At 37.3% G+C, this 19,558-nt stretch overlaps 1 protein-coding gene across 1 annotated transcript in view; it reads right to left on the reverse strand.

The window, feature by feature from the left end:
• Positions 1 to 19,558, reverse strand: part of LOC117317146 (kynurenine--oxoglutarate transaminase 3-like) — a 31,200-nt gene continuing 11,642 nt past the window's right edge. The window contains exons 2-13 of the mRNA XM_033871942.1: positions 19,193 to 19,256; positions 18,726 to 18,777; positions 18,260 to 18,358; positions 14,706 to 14,855; positions 13,425 to 13,511; positions 12,714 to 12,836; positions 8,955 to 9,075; positions 7,867 to 8,033; positions 7,042 to 7,231; positions 6,570 to 6,646; positions 2,602 to 2,688; positions 1 to 739 (exon numbers count right to left, since the gene is read on the reverse strand). Coding sequence (XP_033727833.1) covers positions 683 to 739; positions 2,602 to 2,688; positions 6,570 to 6,646; positions 7,042 to 7,231; positions 7,867 to 8,033; positions 8,955 to 9,075; positions 12,714 to 12,836; positions 13,425 to 13,511; positions 14,706 to 14,855; positions 18,260 to 18,358; positions 18,726 to 18,777; positions 19,193 to 19,251 — 1,269 coding nt within the window. The 5' untranslated portion in view covers positions 19,252 to 19,256 and the 3' untranslated portion in view covers positions 1 to 682. The remainder of the gene's footprint in view (positions 740 to 2,601; positions 2,689 to 6,569; positions 6,647 to 7,041; positions 7,232 to 7,866; positions 8,034 to 8,954; positions 9,076 to 12,713; positions 12,837 to 13,424; positions 13,512 to 14,705; positions 14,856 to 18,259; positions 18,359 to 18,725; positions 18,778 to 19,192; positions 19,257 to 19,558) is intronic.

Raw genomic sequence — 19,558 nt, forward strand, 5'->3', positions numbered from 1 at the left:
TAATTTACTCCTGGTGAAACACCTGCACAGTTATCGATTAGTTATTCCTGGTGGTAAAATAACACGATATATTGAGTAAAGTTATATCATTAAACAATTTATCCATATAATATGTATTCCAAATAATAGAATAATATAATTATTTAAAAGAAAAATGAAATGCATGATTAGTTGGTGGTTTACCTCAGTATTATAGAAGATTGTCAAGTGAAAACATTTATGGGCTTCATACAACATGTAGAAATGTCATAGGACTTGTATCTTTATAAAATTTTATTTCTTGATAAACTTTAATTGGTTCTTGTTAATGTTTAGTATTAGAAAGACCAATATACAGTATCATTATAAATATTAATTAATATTAATTGAAATTTGCATCAATAAATATTAAATCCACTTACAAATATCTGTTAGATAAAAGATTATATGTGTATAACTCGATCTGTTTAAAGTTGAGTGATTATTACTGTAACACGTTTAACCTAAAGCCTGTCCTGTCAAAATACATGTCAATATATTTCTGTTTGCGTCTATCATTTGAATCACACCTACTTCTAACACTGGCTAGTCATTACTATGAATATTCAGTCACTCTCTACTAGCTAAAGTCTTTAACTAAATCTAAGTTACGAATCGCCAGGTTTACGGAGGCCTCCGTTTGTATACATCCACTCCTGTCTGTTCAACTGTCCGACCACTCGTCTAGTATTTCTTTCGCTTTCTCCAACGTATCATCCGTCTATAAAATAAACACTATACTGTTTATAATGATAAATATCTAGATTCTATATCTACTAGAGGTCCACAAAGAAAATAAGCTCTACCCCAACTGTCACGTGACAGACAACTACATGTATAATGGTGTCTTATAGTTTTCATGCTATACTGTTATAAATCATTCAAGCATGATTTGTAATATGTATATTTATAAAATCATGTTGAATTGTTCACTCAGTATGCGATGTGATCTGTGCTTGTATCGTGCTTTCCAGGAATACATATTATTACTATTTCATAACTATCAAGAAACATCACTCAAAATTAATAGCAAATATGATAAATAATTAGAAAAATAGATTTATTAGTGTTGCATCAAAATGGTTTATTAAGTTATCTCTTAATGATATAAATTTTTACTTCATGTCATAATTTTACAATATGGAACAAAACATTGATTACTTAAACGATCAAAATTGATTCAGACCAAACTGATGAGGATCTCTATGATTAGGACAATACAGTAAATATGAGGTATTTTATCAGTTGTTATAACTTGTGGCCTATCCGTTTGTTTATCAGAATTAAATATCTTTAAATCAAACAAAATCCCAGCTATTATAGCTTCATTATCTTAGCATTTGGTTATAGAACTGACGTAGAAAAACGAGGATATGAAATGTAATAGCAGCATCAGAAATTATATAATTCAAATTACTCAATAAATACTGACAGTAAAGTTTACCTGTCTTAATGGATACTGACAGTAAAGTTTACCTGTCTTAATGGATACTGACAGTAAAGTTTACCTGTCTTAATGGATACCGACAGTAAAGTTTACCCGTCTTAATGGTTACTGACAGTAAAGTTTACCCGTCTTAATGGATACTGACAGTAAAGTTTACCCGTCTTAATGGATACTGACAGTAAAGTTTACCTGTCTTAATTGATACTGACAGTAAAGTTTACCCGTCTTAATGGTTACTGACGGTAAAGTTTACCTGTCTTAATGGATACTGACAGTAAAGTTTACCTATCTTAATGGATACCGACAGTAAAGTTTACCGGTCTTAATGGATACTGACAGTGAAGTTTACCTGTCTTAATTGATACCGACAGTAAAGTTTACCCGTCTTAATGGATACTGACAGTAAGGTTTACCCGTCTTAATGGATACTGACAGTAAAGTTTACCGGTCTTAATGGATACTGACAGTAAAGTTTACCGGACGTAATGGATACTGACAGTAAAGTTTACCCGTCTTAATGGATACTGACAGTAAAGTTTACCCGTCTTAATGGATACTGACAGTAAAGTTTACCCGTCTTAATGGATACTGACAGTAAAGTTTACCCGTCTTAATGGATACTGACAGTAAAGTTTACCCGTCTTAATGGATACTGACAGTAAAGTTTACCCGTCTTAATGGATACTGACAGTAAAGTTTACCGGTCTTAATGGATACTGACAGTAAAGTTAACCGGTCTTAATGGATACTGACAGTAAAGTTTACCCGCCTTAATGGATACTGACAGTAAAGTTTACCCGTCTTAATGGATACTGACAGTAACGTTTACCGGACTTAATGGATACTGACAGTAAAGTTTACCCGTCTTAATGGATACTGACAGTAAAGTTTACCCGTCTTAATGGATATTGATAGTTAAGGGTACCGGTGTGTGCTACTACTAAGCGGTATTGAACTGAATCAAATCACATGACTTAATAAGTCGTGTCTATACAACACGGCCACGCCTTTCTAGCCTGACACTCTATTATGACATTTCAAAGTACTAGCGATAAAACACACTAAAGTATGAATCTTGACCATTGACTTAGAAATCAATAACTGACCAAAAAACTTAATTGACTTAAAAAAATCACCTTCACAAAACAAATGCGGACGTATTTCTCACACAGGTATCTGTGAGCCTCCGAGTAGAATATTGACATAGGCAGCACGCAGAGTTTCTGAAAGAAATCAAACAAATTGAACAACAACATTACTTTGAGTCTATGTAAAATTAAAGGAAAACGATGATATCTATTGATAAGAATAAAAGAACATATTTATGATAGCTGTAGTCTTTTAGTGGCGAATAAAAGATAATATTTATGATGGCTGTAGTCTTTTAGTGGCGAATAAAAAAAATACATTTATGACAGCCGTATCTTTTAATAGCGAATATATGAAACGCTTTATATCATATTAGTGGCAAATGTATTAAGAAGCAGAAATTCTTGATTCGAAGATATCAATCTGTGGTACTGAAAGCATATCAAAGGAGGGATATTGTTGTATGAATGTTTACTTATATTTGTTTACTGATTAGTCTACATTGAAACTAGATTTGTGTTATATAATCTGATACAATGTTAAGTGACAAGGATGTATCAGTCAATCCATTTCTGTCGACCTTTTCGAGTTTTCTCCGTCGCCTCATAGGCTTCTTACACCCCAAGTAACAGAAGGAAGAAATAGCTGTATGATGTCCCTAGTAACACTGACGGGTCGTAGAAATAAGAAATATCTGTATGTTGTCCCTAGTAACACTGACGGGTCGTAGAAATAAGAAATATCTGTATGATGTCCCTAGTAACACTGACGGGTCGTAGAAGAAGAAATATCTGTATGGTGTCCCTAGTAACACTGACGGGTCGTAGAAATAAGAAATAGCTTTATGATGTCCCTAGTAACACTGACGGGTCGTAGAAGGAAGAAATAGCTGTATGGTGTCCCTAGTAACACTGACGAGTCGTAGAAATAAGAAATATCTGTATGGTGTCCCTAGTAACACTGACGGGTCGTAGAAATAAGAAATATCTGTATGTTGTCCCTAGTAACACTGACGGGTCGTAGAAGGAAGAAATATCTGTATGGTGTCCCTAGTAACACTGACGAGTCGTAGAAATAAGAAATAGCTGTATGATGTCCCTAGTAACACTGACAGGTCGTAGAAAGAAGAAATAGCTGTATGATGTCCCTAGTAACACTGACGGGTCGTAGAAATAAGAAATATCTGTATGTTGTCCCTAGTAACACTGACGAGTCGTAGAAATAAGAAATATCTGTATGTTGTCCCTAGTAACACTGACGAGTCGTAGAAGGAAGAAATATCTGTATGGTGTCCCTAGTAACACTGACGAGTCGTAGAAGGAAGAAATATCTGTATGATGTCCCTAGTAACACTGACGAGTCGTAGAAATAAGAAATAGCTGTATGATGTCCCTAGTAACACTGACGAGTCGTAGAAATAAGAAATAGCTTTATGATGTCCCTAGTAACACTGACGGGTCGTAGAAGGAAGAAATATCTGTATGATGTCCCTAGTAACACTGACGGGTCGTAGAAGGAAGAAATATCTGTATGGTGTCCCTAGTAACACTGACGAGTCGTAGAAATAAGAAATATCTGTATGGTGTCCCTAGTAATACTGACGAGTCGTAGAAATAAGAAATAGCTGTATGGTGTCCCTAGTAACACTGACGAGTCGTAGAAATAAGAAATAGCTGTATGGTGTCTCTAGTAACACTGACGAGTCGTAGAAATAAGAAATAGCTGTATGGTGTCTCTAGTAACACTGACGAGTCGTAGAAATAAGAAATAGCTGTATGATGTCCCTAGTAACACTGACGGAGTCGTAGAAATAAGAAATAGCTGTATGGTGTCCCTAGTAACACTGACGAGTCGTAGAAGGAAGAAATATCTGTATGGTGTCTCTAGTAACACTGACGAGTCGTAGAAATAAGAAATAGCTGTATGGTGTCTCTAGTAACACTGACGAGTCGTAGAAATAAGAAATAGCTGTATGATGTCCCTAGTAACACTGACGGGTCGTAGAAATAAGAAATAGCTGTATGGTGTCTCTAGTAACACTGACGGGTCGTAGAAGGAAGAAATATCTGTATGATGTCCTCTAGTAACACTGACGGGTCATAGAAATAAGAAATATCTGTATGTTGTCCCTAGTAACACTGACGGGTCGTAGAAATAAGAAATATCTGTATGTTGTCCCTAGTAACACTGACGGGTCGTAGAAGGAAGAAATATCTGTATGGTGTCCCTAGTAACACTGACGAGTCGTAGAAGGAAGAAATAGCTGTATGGTCTCTCTAGTAACACCGACGAGTCGTAGAAATAAGAAATAGCTTTATGATGTCCCTAGTAACACTGAGGAGTCGTAGAAATAAGAAATAGCTTTATGGTGTCCCTAGTAACACTGACGAGTCGTAGAAGGAAGAAATATATGTATGGTGTCTCTAGTAACACTGACGGGTCATAGAAATAAGAAATAGCTTTATGATGTCCCTAGTAACACTGACGGGTCGTAGAAATAAGAAATAGCTGTATGGTGTCTCTAGTAACACTGACGAGTCGTAGAAATAAGAAATAGCTGTATGGTGTCCCTAGTAACACTGACGGGTCGTAGAAGGAAGAAATATCTGTATGATGTCCCTAGTAACACTGACGAGTCGTAGAAGGAAGAAATATCTGTATGATGTCCCTAGTAACACTGACGGGTCGTAGAAGGAAGAAATATCTGTATGATGTCCCTAGTAACACTGACGAGTCGTAGAAGGAAGAAATATCTGTATGGTGTCCCTAGTAACACTGACGGGTCGTAGAAGGAAGAAATATCTGTATGATGTCCCTAGTAACACTGACGGGTCATAGAAGGAAGAAATATCTGTATGATGTCCCTAGTAACACTGACGGGTCGTAGAAGGAAGAAATATCTGTATGATGTCCCTAGTAACACTGACGAGTCGTAGAAATAAGAAATATCTGTATGTCGTCCCTAGTAACACTGACGGGTCATAGAAGGAAGAAATATCTGTATGGTGTCCCTAGTAACACTGACGAGTCGTAGAAATAAGAAATATCTGTATGTCGTCCCTAGTAACACTGACGGGTCGTAGAAATAAGAAATATCTGTATGTTGTCCCTAGTAACACTGACGGGTCATAGAAGGAAGAAATATCTGTATGGTGTCCCTAGTAACACTGACGAGTCGTAGAAATAAGAAATATCTGTATGATGTCCCTAGTAACACTGACGGGTCGTAGAATAAGAAATATCTGTATGGTGTCCCTAGTAACACTGACGAGTCGTAGAAATAAGAAATATCTGTATGATGTCCCTAGTAACACTGACGGGTCGTAGAAATAAGAAATATCTGTATGTTGTCCCTAGTAACACTGACGGGTCGTAGAAGGAAGAAATATCTGTATGGTGTCCCTAGTAACACTGACGAGTCGTAGAAGGAAGAAATATCTGTATGGTGTCCCTAGTAACACTGACGGGTCGTAGAAGGAAGAAATATCTGTATGTTGTCCCTAGTAACACTGACAGGTCGTAGAAGGAAGAAATATCTGTATGATGTCCATATAACCATTGACAGGTCATAGAAGGAAATAATATCTGTATGATGTCCATAGAACCATTGACAGGTCGTAGAAGGAAGAAATAGCTGTATGGTGTCCCTAGTAACACTGACGGGTCGTAGAAGGAAGAAATAGCTGTATGGTGTCCCTAGCATCACTGACGGGTCATAGAAAGAAGAAATACATGTACCTGTATGATGTCCGTAGTAACTCTGACGAGTCATAGAAAGAAGAAATACATGTATGGTGTCTCTAGTAATACTGACGGGTCGTAGAAGGAAGAAATAGCTGTATGATGTCCCTAGTAACACTGACGAGTCGTAGAAGGACGAAACAAACAGCTATATGATGCAGATTAATCTTTGCTCTACTGTCGCTAGCTCAATGGTTTTGAAACATGTTAATATCCTGTATGTCTTTTGTACCATATTTATAGGTATTACGTTTTATCTTACGTATTTACTTACCTTTTCTGTAACTGCCCATTTTGCAAATCTGTAGTCTGTTGCTTCTTCAGATATGTCTCTGTTCTCTTGAGAACGCGCTTAAACAAAACAAATGCATGTCATCAAGGTAGATTAGTTCCTGAAAGGTCACAAGACTTTGAGAAGCTCGACTTTTTGGATTCCAAACACTGTTTCCGAACTTTCCTTAGGGAAGCGCATTATTGGGTTTGAGATTAGTCATAGGAAACTATTTAGAAGTTTAAAGGGATGAAATCGAGGACAGGTAACAAATCAATGGTATCCTGTGTAAGTAATAATCGTTTAATGTTTTGATATTTGATTTTAATGATATGATGGACACTATCAAAATGGCATCATACATTTTACACTATACCTCATATATCACAAATAAAAGCCACTCTGTCTGGTACCGTTATATAATTCCTGGTAATATTCTGTATTACTTACGTAGGTAATATTCTGTATTACTTACGTAGTATATTCGATATGTCTGCTACAATGTAGTAACCTCCGTCTGGTATAATGGCCTTGAACCCTGCATTGTCAAGGTATTTACACAGTCTATTCCTCTTTCCCTCCATTTCTTTCGACAACGTTTGGAAGTAGGACTCAGGTGTGTAGAGGATGGGCAGCTCCTTCTCAAGCGCTACGGCTACTGCTTCCTATTGTAATGACAAGGTATTGTTATCTGTGGTATCCTGGGTAAAAATTGAACAAAAGATACACAATGTCTATTGTAATGACAAGGTATTGTCAACTGTTGAATCCTGGGTAAAAATTGAACAAAAGATACACAATGTCTATTGTAATGACAAGGTATTGTTAACTGTGGTATCCTGGGTAAAAATTGAACAAAAGATACACAATGTCTATTGTAATGACAAGGTATTGTCAACTGTTGAATCCTGGGTAAAAATTGAACAAAAAACCCACAATGCCATATAGTACCTTTCAATGTATTTGGCGATTTAGACAGTAGATCTTCAAAACTAATCATACTGCCTCGTGTAGCTTTTTCATCTTTCTAGGACTCGTGAGTTATCATGAGGAACTTGTGAATCACATGTTTGGCATAGGCGTTTTTTTTAAACTTTCCTCATTCGAAAAGGGTGGGTGGGTCCTGACCCTAACACTGAAAAATAGGCTATAGTAAGGAGTTTCGTGAAAGATTTTCTGTGTTAGAAAATTACATCCTTTGTTTCGATGACTTCCGTGTTTGCCTTTTTTTAAGAAACTTCTAATCTGGCCTTTTGGACGCCATTTTTTTCTGACGTATTTTCAGGTTGTCGACATTTACCTGAGTAAGAGTGGGACTTGTCCGAATGGCGGAGAAGTGGTAGTTTTGAAGAACCTGGATGAGGTGTTTAGGGCCTATACACCAGCCAACCTTCCACCCAGTCACACTAAAACTCTTCCCCGCACTTCCCAGGGTGATGGTGCGCTGCCACATGTTGGGGAAACTCGCTAAACGGCAAAAAATATCATTGTAAGGAAATTATATAATCGTGCTGATACCATTAATACGGAATAAAAGTGTACAGCACAGTTAGGTCAACATGTAAACATGGATTCCATTTTATTTGAAATTCAAATTTCCTATCTGTGTTTATTCATCCATTTAAGATTATTTTTATTAAATCATGGTAATTTTCAACAAAGAGGGAAACAGATAATACCTTCATTTAGATTCTGTTCACATTACCATAATGATATACCTACAATAGATCGCTTGTCATTAATCACACGGCTAGGATGAGACAGCGAGCTATGTATCTATAGCACACCATGGCCTACCGCACACAGTTTACCTGATATATCTTACCTAAAACAACAGTTCTACAGAATTTTCGAAAGAATGGTAGCATGTAAACAAAATCTAACCCAAAATCGATAAAGCGAAAGGGAAACATAACCGAAAAAGAATACCCGAAAACCACAAAAATAACCCTATCTTGGAAATAAGCCTGCAGTTTCTTACGAGCGAATCTCACTTAAAACTCCTGAAATAAGCCTGCAGTTTCTTACGAGCGAAACTCGCTTAAAACTAAGCATATTATGAAAAATGAATATAATACACTATATTACGTTCGATAGTGTGTGGAAGGTCTGATTCTAAAAATATAACGTGTGTCCATCAAAGGTTAACCTGATTAAAATAAGCCTTTCCTTAAAATAAGCCTTTCCTTGAAATAAGCCTTTCCTAATATGGACATTTCTCGGTAATGACAACTGAACTACTAGGGATGTTAATTAGGATCAACCATTTCAAACTTCACACGATTTTAAAATAGCATGTTTACATTCACGTAGATATTATAATGTAGATACATGATAAAAGGTAATGGTGAAAGAAAAACACTAGGAAGTGGTAGATTAAATACACACCTATCCGAACATGTTGTTTTCGGTCGTAAATCAGCCATTCATAGACTTCGTCAGCCACACACAGTAAGTTATGCTTTACACAAAGGTCTGAGATTTCTAGGAGTTCTTCCTTGTTGAATACCTGTGTTACAAGTTATATCAGAGGGTTAATATAACAACCGATTGACGTCATGTAAAGATAAGTTATATCAGAGGGTTAATATAACAACCGATTGACGTCATGTAAAGATAAGTTATATCAGGGTTAATATAACAACCGATTGACGTCATGTAAAGATAAGTTATATCAGGGTTAATATAACAACCGATTGACGTCATGTAAAGATAAGTTATATCAGAGGGTTAATATAACAACCGATTGACGTCATGTAATGATAAGTTATATCAGAGGGTTAATATAACAACCGATTAACGTCATGTAAAGATAAGTTATATCAGGGGGTTAATATAACAACCGATTGACGTCATGTAAAGATAAGTTATATCAGGGTTAATATAACAACCGATTGATGTCATGTAAAGATAAGTTATATCAGGGGGTTAATATAACAACCGATTGACGTCATGTAATGATAAGTTATATCAGACGGTTAATATAACAACCGATTGATGTCATGTAAAGATAAGTTATATCAGGGGGTTAATATAACAGCCGATTGACGTCATGTAATGATAAGTTATATCAGGGTTAATATAACAACCGATTAACGTCATGTAAAGATAAGTTATATCAGGGTTAATATAACAACCGATTAACGTCATGTAAAGATAAGTTATATCAGGGTTAATATAACAACCGATTAACGTCATGTAAAGATAAGTTATATCCGGGTTAATATAACAACCGATTAACGTCATGTAAAGATAAGTTATATCAGGGTTAATATAACAACCGATTGACGTCATGTAAAGATAAGTTATATCAGGGTTAATATAACAACCGATTGACGTCATGTAAAGATAAGTTATATCAGAGGGTTAATATAACAACCGATTGAGGTCATGTAAAGATAAGTTATATCAGGGTTAATATAACAACCGATTGACGTCATGTAATGATAAGTTATATCAGAGGGTTAATATAACAACCGATTGACGTCATGTAAAGATAAGTTATATCAGGGTTAATATAACAACCAATTGACGTCATGTAAAGATTAGTTATATCAGAGGGTTAATATAACAACCGATTAACGTCATGTAAAGATAAGTTATATCAGGGTTAATATAACAACCGATTGATGTCATGTAAAGATAAGTTATATCAGAGGGTTAATATAACAACCGATTGACGTCATGTAAAGATAAGTTATATCAGGGTTAATATAACAACCGATTAACGTCATGTAAAGATAAGTTATATCAGAGGGTTAATATAACAACTGATTAACGTCATGTAAAGATAAGTTATATCAGGGTTAATATAATAACCGATTAACGTCATGTAAAGATAAGTTATATCAGAGGGTTAATATAACAACCGATTGACGTCATGTAAAGATAAGTTATATCAGGGTTAATATAACAACCGATTGATGTCATGTAAAGATAAGTTATATCAGGGGGTTAATATAACAACCGATTGACGTCATGTAAAGATAAGTTATATCAGAGGGTTAATATAACAACCGATTGACGTCATGTAAAGATAAGTTATATCAGGGGGTTAATATAACAACCGATTGACGTCATGTAAAGATAAGTTATATCAGAGGGTTGATATAACAACTGATTAACGTCATGTAAAGATAAGTTATTTCAGGGTTAATATAACAACCGATTGACGTCATGTAAAGATAAGTTATATCAGAGGGTTAATATAACAACCGATTGACGTCATGTAAAGATAAGTTATATCAGAGGGTTAATATAACAACCGATTGACGTCATGTAAAGATAAGTTATATCAGAGGGTTAATATAACAACCGATTGACATCATGTAAAGATAAGTTATATCAGAGGGTTAATATAACAACCGATTAACGTCATGTAAAGATAAGTTATATCAGGGTTAATATAACAACCGATTGACGTCATGTAAAGATAAGTTATATCAGGGTTAATATAACAACCGATTGACGTCATGTAAAGATAAGTTATATCAGGGTTAATATAACAACCGATTGACGTCATGTAAAGATAAGTTATATCAGGGTTAATATAACAACCGATTGACGTCATGTAAAGATAAGTTATATCAGGGTTAATATAACAACCGATTGATGTCATGTAAAGATAAGTTATATCAGGGTTAATATAACAACCGATTAACGTCATGTAAAGATAAGTTATATCAGAGGGTTAATATAACAACCGATTGACGTCATGTAAAGATAAGTTATATCAGGGTTAATATAACAACCGATTGACGTCATGTAAAGATAAGTTATATCAGGGTTAATATAACAACCGATTGACGTCATGTAAAGATAAGTTATATCAGGGTTAATATAACAACCGATTGACGTCATGTAAAGATAAGTTATATCAGGGTTAATATAACAACCGATTGACGTCATGTAAAGATAAGTTATATCAGGGTTAATATAACAACCGATTGACGTCATGTAAAGATAAGTTATATCAGGGTTAATATAACAACCGATTGACGTCATGTAAAGATAAGTTATATCAGGGTTAATATAACAACCGATTGACGTCATGTAAAGATTAGTTATATCAGAGGGTTAATATAACAACCGATTAACGTCATGTAAAGATTAGTTATATCAGAGGGTTAATATAACAACCGATTGACGTCATGTAAAGATTAGTTATATCAGAGGGTTAATATAACAACCGATTGACGTCATGTAAAGATTAGTTATATCAGAGGGTTAATATAACAACCGATTGACGTCATGTAAAGATTAGTTATATCAGGGTTAATATAACAACCGATTGACGTCATGTAAAGATAAGTTATATCAGGGTTAATATAACAACCGATTGACGTCATGTAAAGATAAGTTATATCAGGGTTAATATAACAACCGATTGACGTCATGTAAAGATAAGTTATATCAGGGTTAATATAACAACCGATTGACGTCATGTAAAGATAAGTTATATCAGGGTTAATATAACAACCGATTGACGTCATGTAAAGATAAGTTATATCAGGGTTAATATAACAACCGATTGACGTCATGTAAAGATTAGTTATATCAGGGTTAATATAACAACCGATTGACGTCATGTAAAGATTAGTTATATCAGGGTTAATATAACAACCGATTGACGTCATGTAAAGATAAGTTATATCAGGGTTAATATAACAACCGATTGACGTCATGTAAAGATAAGTTATATCAGGGTTAATATAACAACCGATTAACGTCATGTAAAGATAAGTTATATCAGGGTTAATATAACAACCGATTAACGTCATGTAAAGATAAGTTATATCAGGGTTAATATAACAACCGATTAACGTCATGTAAAGATAAGTTATATCAGGGTTAATATAACAACCGTGTAAAGGTTGATAAATACATGGATGTAAGTCAATATCAGGAAAAATATGATACCCCATGGTCATGAAATTCATTTAGAATTTTAGCACCTTAAGACCCCTCCATCAATGATGAGTGTTCAGTTTTACAACATCTTGGTTGTAAGAAGACGAATTTCAGTCAATTGACCCATATTCCCCCGCTTGTCAACGCCTGGGAGTAAATTACAGGAAGGGAAATATTAAAAATGTTCAATGCAAACTGATCTTATCTTAAAAGGCAGACATTTTGTTTTTAACTTACCTTCCCAAGTGGATTCATTGGCGTATTCAGGAAAATCGCTTTAGTTTTGTCTGTGACAGCACTCTCCAGCTCTTTCTTATCAAATACCCAGTTAGCACTGCTCTGACCACTGCCGTCGTCATACTGGTGACCAAAACGCATTGGATAGCCTCAGGCATGTCAATAACAGGTATGTTTAGTTATCAATAACAGGTATGTTTAATTAAATTGACTGATTATAAACTTCATGCATGTCAATTAGAGGAATGTTTAGTTATCAATAACAGGTATGTTTACTTAAATTGACTGATTATAAACTTCATGCATGTCAATTAGAGGAATGTTTAGTTATCAATAACAGGTATGTTTAATTAAATTGACTGATTATAAACTTCATGCATGTCAATTAGAGGAATGTTTAGTTATCAATAACAGGTATGGTTAATTAAATTGACTGATTATAAACTTCAGGCATGTCAATTAGAGGAATGTTTAGTTATCAATAACAGGTATGCTTGGTTAAACTGGCTAATGTAAAAACTGCAGGCATGTCAATAACAGGTATCTATAGTTGAATGGCCGATGTAGATATGGTAAAGCTTTTAGGAGAAACAACAATTTGTTCATTCACTTTTCATTTCCGTATGATTGAAGTACCAGGGTATTGATTGTAATACTATTGCACACTATGTGAAATGTATTTTATGTGATACACCCGCCTATATAACTCACAGGGCGCAATGGGACATACACAGGCACCGCTCCTCGCATCTCCAACATGTTCTTGTACGGGGAATAGAAAGGCTCCAGCAGGATAACCTACAACATATAGGCATATATACCGGTATGTGTTAAATCTACACGACACATATATACCGGTATGTGTTAAATCTACACGACACATATACCGGTATGTGTTAAATCTACACGACACATATATACCGGTATGTGTTAAATCTACACGACACATATACCGGTATGTGTTAAATCTACACGACATATATACCGGTATGTGTTAAATCTACACGACATATATACCGGTATGTGTTAAATCTACACGACACATATATACCGGTATGTGTTAAATCTACACGACATATATACCGGTATGTGTTAAATCTACACGACACATATATACCGGTATGTGTTAAATCTACACGACACATATATACCGGTATGTGTTAAATCTACACGACACATATATACCGGTATGTGTTAAATCTACACGACACATATATACCGGTATGTGTTAAATCTACACGACATATATACCGGTATGTGTTAAATCTACACGACATATATACCGGTATGTGTTAAATCTACACGACACATATACCGGTATGTGTTAAATCTACACGACACATATACCGGTATGTGTTAAATCTACACGACACATATATACCGGTATGTGTTAAATCTACACGACACATATATACCGGTATGTGTTAAATCTACACGACACATATACCGGTATGTGTTAAATCTACACGACACATATATACCGGTATGTGTTAAATCTACACGACATATATACCGGTATGTGTTAAATCTACACGACACATATATACCGGTATGTGTTAAATCTACACGACATATATACCGGTATGTGTTAAATCTACACGACACATATATACCGGTATGTGTTAAATCTACACGACATATATACCGGTATGTGTTAAATCTACGCGGCATGAAGCATTCGATGTATTAATAATCATGGTTGAAAACGATTTTTGTAAAAAAAAATAATAATAATAATAATAATGTTTCAGGGCTGAGGATTGTTTCGTCTCGGGGATAAGACTTGGCCTCTGGTAACCAGAATTTAACTGTATGCTTTTCAATAAGTATATTGAATCTACACTTACTAGCATCATACGCTTCGATTTGTGAAAAAAGACATTGAAACAGGTCAGCTTCATCAAAAAGTATGCTTCCTACTTCATGCGTGATGGGAGAAACATCAAAATGACACCACTCCAATGACTTAGTATAAGTACTTCCTTTACTTACCTCATCTCCAGGGTAGATGATGCTTTGGCAGATCGATGATAAACCCTGGAATGCTCCTATAGTGGTCAATATATGGTCAGACGGGTCCAAAGTGATGGATAGAAGCTTCGAGTACACATTAGCTAGGATATTCACTAGACGAGGATGACCCTAGTATATACAAAACATGGCCAGAAATGAAAATGACCCTAGTATATACAAAACATGGCCAGAAATTACTGCATAAGTAATCGAGAGATTAAGATTGATAAAAAACAACATTACCGCGTGTCACAGCGTTTCGAGAGATTAAGGTTGACAACATTACCAAGTTTGACAGTGGTTAGAGAGATTAAGGTTGACGTTTTAGTGAAGACGTTATAATATAATTTAGAATTGTGTTTCCTTGTGCGATATGAATCCGATGTTTGTTGATATGTTTGTGGTTCTGTTAGTTTGCTATGTTAACGGTGGGTGTGTCGATAATAGAGAAGACGCTTATCACTGCTGTGTACCTGGTCTTATTGCCTTAATGCCGGCATTATCTGTGTTTTAATACTTACGTGGGGCCTGTTTTAATAATGTATTACGATACAGTGATTACGTAGGGCCTTGTGTACTTACGTAGGGCCTGGTGTAATTACGTAGGACCTGGTGTAATTACGTAGGGCCCGGCGTAATTACGTAGTGTACCTACGAAGGACCTGGTGTAATTACGTAGGGCCCGGCGTAATTACGTAGTGTACGTACGTAGGACCTGATGTACTTACGTAGGGCCCGGTGTAATTACGTAGGGCCCGGTGTAATTACGTAGTGTACCTACGTAGGGCCTGGTGTAATTACGTAGGGCCCGGTGTAAATACGTAGTGTACCTACGTAGGGCCTGGTGTACTTACGTAGGGCCTTGTGTACTTACGTAGGGCCCGGTGTAATTACGTAGGGCCCGGTGTAATTACGTAGTGTACCTACGTAGGGCCTGGTGTAATTACGTAGGGCCCGGTGTAATTACGTAGTGTACCTACGTAGGGCCTGGTGTAATTGCGTAGGGCCTTGTGTACTTACGTAGGGCCTGGTGTACTTAAGTAGGGCCTTGTGTAATTACGTAGGACCTGATGTACTTAAGTAGGGCATTGTGTACTTACGTAGGGCCTGGTGTACTTAAGTAGGGCATTGTGTACTTACGTTGGGCATTGTGTACTTACGTTGGGCATTGTGTACTTACGTTGGGCATTGTGTACTTACGTAGGGCCTGGTGTAATTACACAGGGCCTGATGTACTTACGTAGGGCCTTGTGTACTTACGTAGGGCCTGATGTACTTACGTAGGACCTTGTGTACTTACGTAGGACCTGGTGTAATTACTTAGGGCCTTGTGTACTTACGTAGGGCCTGGTGTACTTAAGTAGGGCATTGTGTACTTACGTTGGGCATTGTGTACTTACGTTGGGCATTGTGTACTTACGTTGGGCATTGTGTACTTACGTAGGGCCTGGTGTAATTGCACAGGGCCTGATGTACTTACGTAGGGCCTTGTGTACTTACGTAGGGCCTGATGTACTTACGTAGGACCTTGTGTACTTACGTAGGACCTGGTGTAATTACTTAGGGCCTTGTGTACTTACGTAGGGCTTGATGTACTTACGTAGGACCTGGTGTAATTACTTAGGGCCTGGTGTACTTACGTCGGACCTGGTGTAATTACGTAGGACCTGGTGTAATTACGTAGGACCTGGTGTAATTACTTAGGGCCTGGTGTAATTACTTAGGGCCTGATGTACTTACGTAGGGCCTGATGTACTTACGTAGGGCCTGATGTACTTACGTAGGACCTGATGTACTTACGTAGGGCCTGGTGTACTTACGTAGGGCCTGATGTAATTACGTAGGACCTTGTGTACTTACGTAGGGCCTGGTGTACTTACGTAGGGCCTGGTGTAATTACTTAGGGCCTGGTGTAATTACTTAGGGCCTGGTGTACTTACTTAGGGCCTGGTGTACTTACGTAGGGCCTGGTGTAATTACTTAGGGCCTGATGTACTTACGTAGGGCCTGGTGTACTTACTTAGGGCCTGGTGTACTTACGTAGGGCCTGGTGTAATTACTTAGGGCCTGGTGTAATTACTTAGGGCCTGATGTACTTACGTAGGGCCTTGTGTACTTACTTAGGGCCTGGTGTAATTACGTAGGGCCTGGTGTACTTACGTAGGGCCTTGTGTACTTACGTAGGGCCTTGTGTACTTACGTAGGGCCTGATGTACTTACGTAGGGCCTTGTGTACTTACTTAGGGCCTGGTGTACTTACGTAGGGCCTGGTGTACTTACTTAGGGCCCGGTGTACTTACGTAGGGCCTTGTGTACTTACGTAGGGCCTGATGTACTTACGTAGGGCCTTGTGTACTTACTTAGGGCCTGGTGTAATTACTTAGGGCCTGGTGTAATTACTTAGGGCCCGGTGTACTTACGTAGGGCCTTGTGTACTTACGTAGGGCCTGATGTACTTACGTAGGGCCTGATGTACTTACGTAGGACCTGATGTACTTACGTAGGGCCTGGTGTAATTACGTAGGGCCTGGTGTACTTACGTAGGACCTGATGTACTTACGTAGGGCCTGATGTACTTACGTAGGACCTGATGTACTTACGTAGGGCCTGATGTACTTACGTAGGACCTGATGTACTTACTTAGGGCCTGGTGTACTTACGTAGGGCCTGGTGTACTTACGTAGGGCCTGGTGTAATTACGTAGGGCCTGGTGTACTTACGTAGGGCCTTGTGTACTTACGTAGGGCCTTGTGTACTTACGTAGGGCCTGGTGTAATTACGTAGGGCCTGGTGTACTAACGTAGGACCTGGTGTACTTACGTAGGGCCTGATGTACTTACGTAGGGCCTGATGTACTTACGTAGGGCCTTGTGTACTTACTTAGGGCCTGGTGTACTTACGTAAGGCCTGATGTACTTACGTAGGGCCTTGTGTACTTACGTAGGGCCTTGTGTACTTACTTAGGGCCCGGTGTAATTACGTAGTGTACCTACGTAGGGCCTGATGTACTTACGTAGGGCCTGGTGTACTTACTTAGGGCCTGATGTACTTACGTAGGGCCTTGTGTACTTACGTATGGCCTTGTGTAATTACTTAGGGCCTGGTGTACTTACGTAGGACCTTGTGTACTTACGTATGGCCTGGTGTACTTACGTAGGGCCTGGTGTAATTACGTAGGACCTGGTGTAATTACGTATGGCCTGGTGTACTTACGTAGGGCCTGGTGTACTTACGTAGGGCCTGGTGTACTTACGTATGGCCTGGTGTACTTACGTAGGGCCTGGTGTACTTACGTAGGGCCTGATGTACTTACGTAAGGCCTGATGTACTTACGTAAGGCCTGATGTACTTACGTAAGGCCTGATGTACTTACGTAGGGCCTGGTGTACTTACGTAGGGCCCGGTGTACTTACGTAGGGCCTGATGTACTTACGTAAGGCCTGATGTACTTACGTAGGGCCTGGTGTACTTACGTAAGGCCTGATGTACTTACGTAGGGCCTGGTGTACTTACGTAGGGCCCGGTGTACTTACGTAGGGCCTGGTGTAATGATGTAACATGTGATTGTTTCCTGTCGCCGCTTCACTGAGGGCCTGGACGATGTGGTTCGGAGGGGCGAAGTTTGGAAATCCCTGAGAGAGAAATTAGTACGTTTCTTTTGATGTTTGAACTAATTTGACATGTTTTACATATATAATGATCCATGTTACATACAAATTAAATAATGACGTATGTCTATTTACATGCACAGGACATAGTTACTCAATTTGGTAAAAGTGTTAAAAAACAGTAATGTTGAATGCTGGACTATCGGGTATAGTTACAATCAACTGATTTTGGTGGGGAACGGTAACTTTCATATTATACACGAAAAGACATTTATATCATTTTACTTTCAATGGAGTTATCTATTTATAGAATATTTCTCTATCTATTTGTTTGTCTCTCTCTCTCTTTTTAAAGAAATTAACATCATGATATGAAAAGTCACAACGTTACCAAGCCCAAGTTGACCGACCCGTTCTGTGACGCCATCCTATTCAGGACCAGCCTAAAAGGTGTATCAATAAACAAAACGTTAACCAAACTACATCTCGAGTAGTCTGGAAGGTTTATTAGAGAAATTGATCGTGAATTTTCATTTGATATGGAATCTTAATCAAGAAACTATAACCATACACAATCCTGATTTCTGTATTCAGACAAATGAGCCTTCTTACAAAATGTAGCAAATTAAAATCAAAAGAAACCTAAATATTAAAATAAAAGTTGGAATAATTTTAATGAGTACCTAATAGTATCACATGATTATTGACAAAATGTAGAATTTACAGAATTCATCACAGAATGGTTTCAAGTACACAACAACAGAATTTCATTTTTGAATTGTTATTTACATGTACTTACAAACGATCTATACCTGTCAAAACAAACTAAGATTTAATTTTAGATATATGTTTACTTACATAGGATCATTAGCCAACCGTGTCTGGAGGGACTTCGCGACAGCATGATTCGTACACATTCCCGCTATAGATCAGAAATGATTTCTTTAGGTAAAACATATAGATGTGTTACGTGTACCGTAACGAAAACAATGTGTTACGTGTACCGTAAAGACAAAAATGTGTAACGTCTACCGTAAAGAAAACAATGTGTTCCGTCTACCGTAAAGAAAACAACGTGTTACCTCTACCGTAAAGAAAACAATCGTAAGGAAAACAATTTGTTCCGGCTACCGTAAAAAAAAACAATGTGTAACGGCTACCGTAAAGAAAACAATGTGTTACGTCTACCGTAAAGAAAACAATCGTAAAGAAAACAATGTGTTA

The sequence above is a fragment of the Pecten maximus genome, chromosome 18 (assembly GCF_902652985.1).
Source record: "Pecten maximus chromosome 18, xPecMax1.1, whole genome shotgun sequence".
Lineage (NCBI taxonomy): Eukaryota > Metazoa > Mollusca > Bivalvia > Pectinida > Pectinidae > Pecten > Pecten maximus.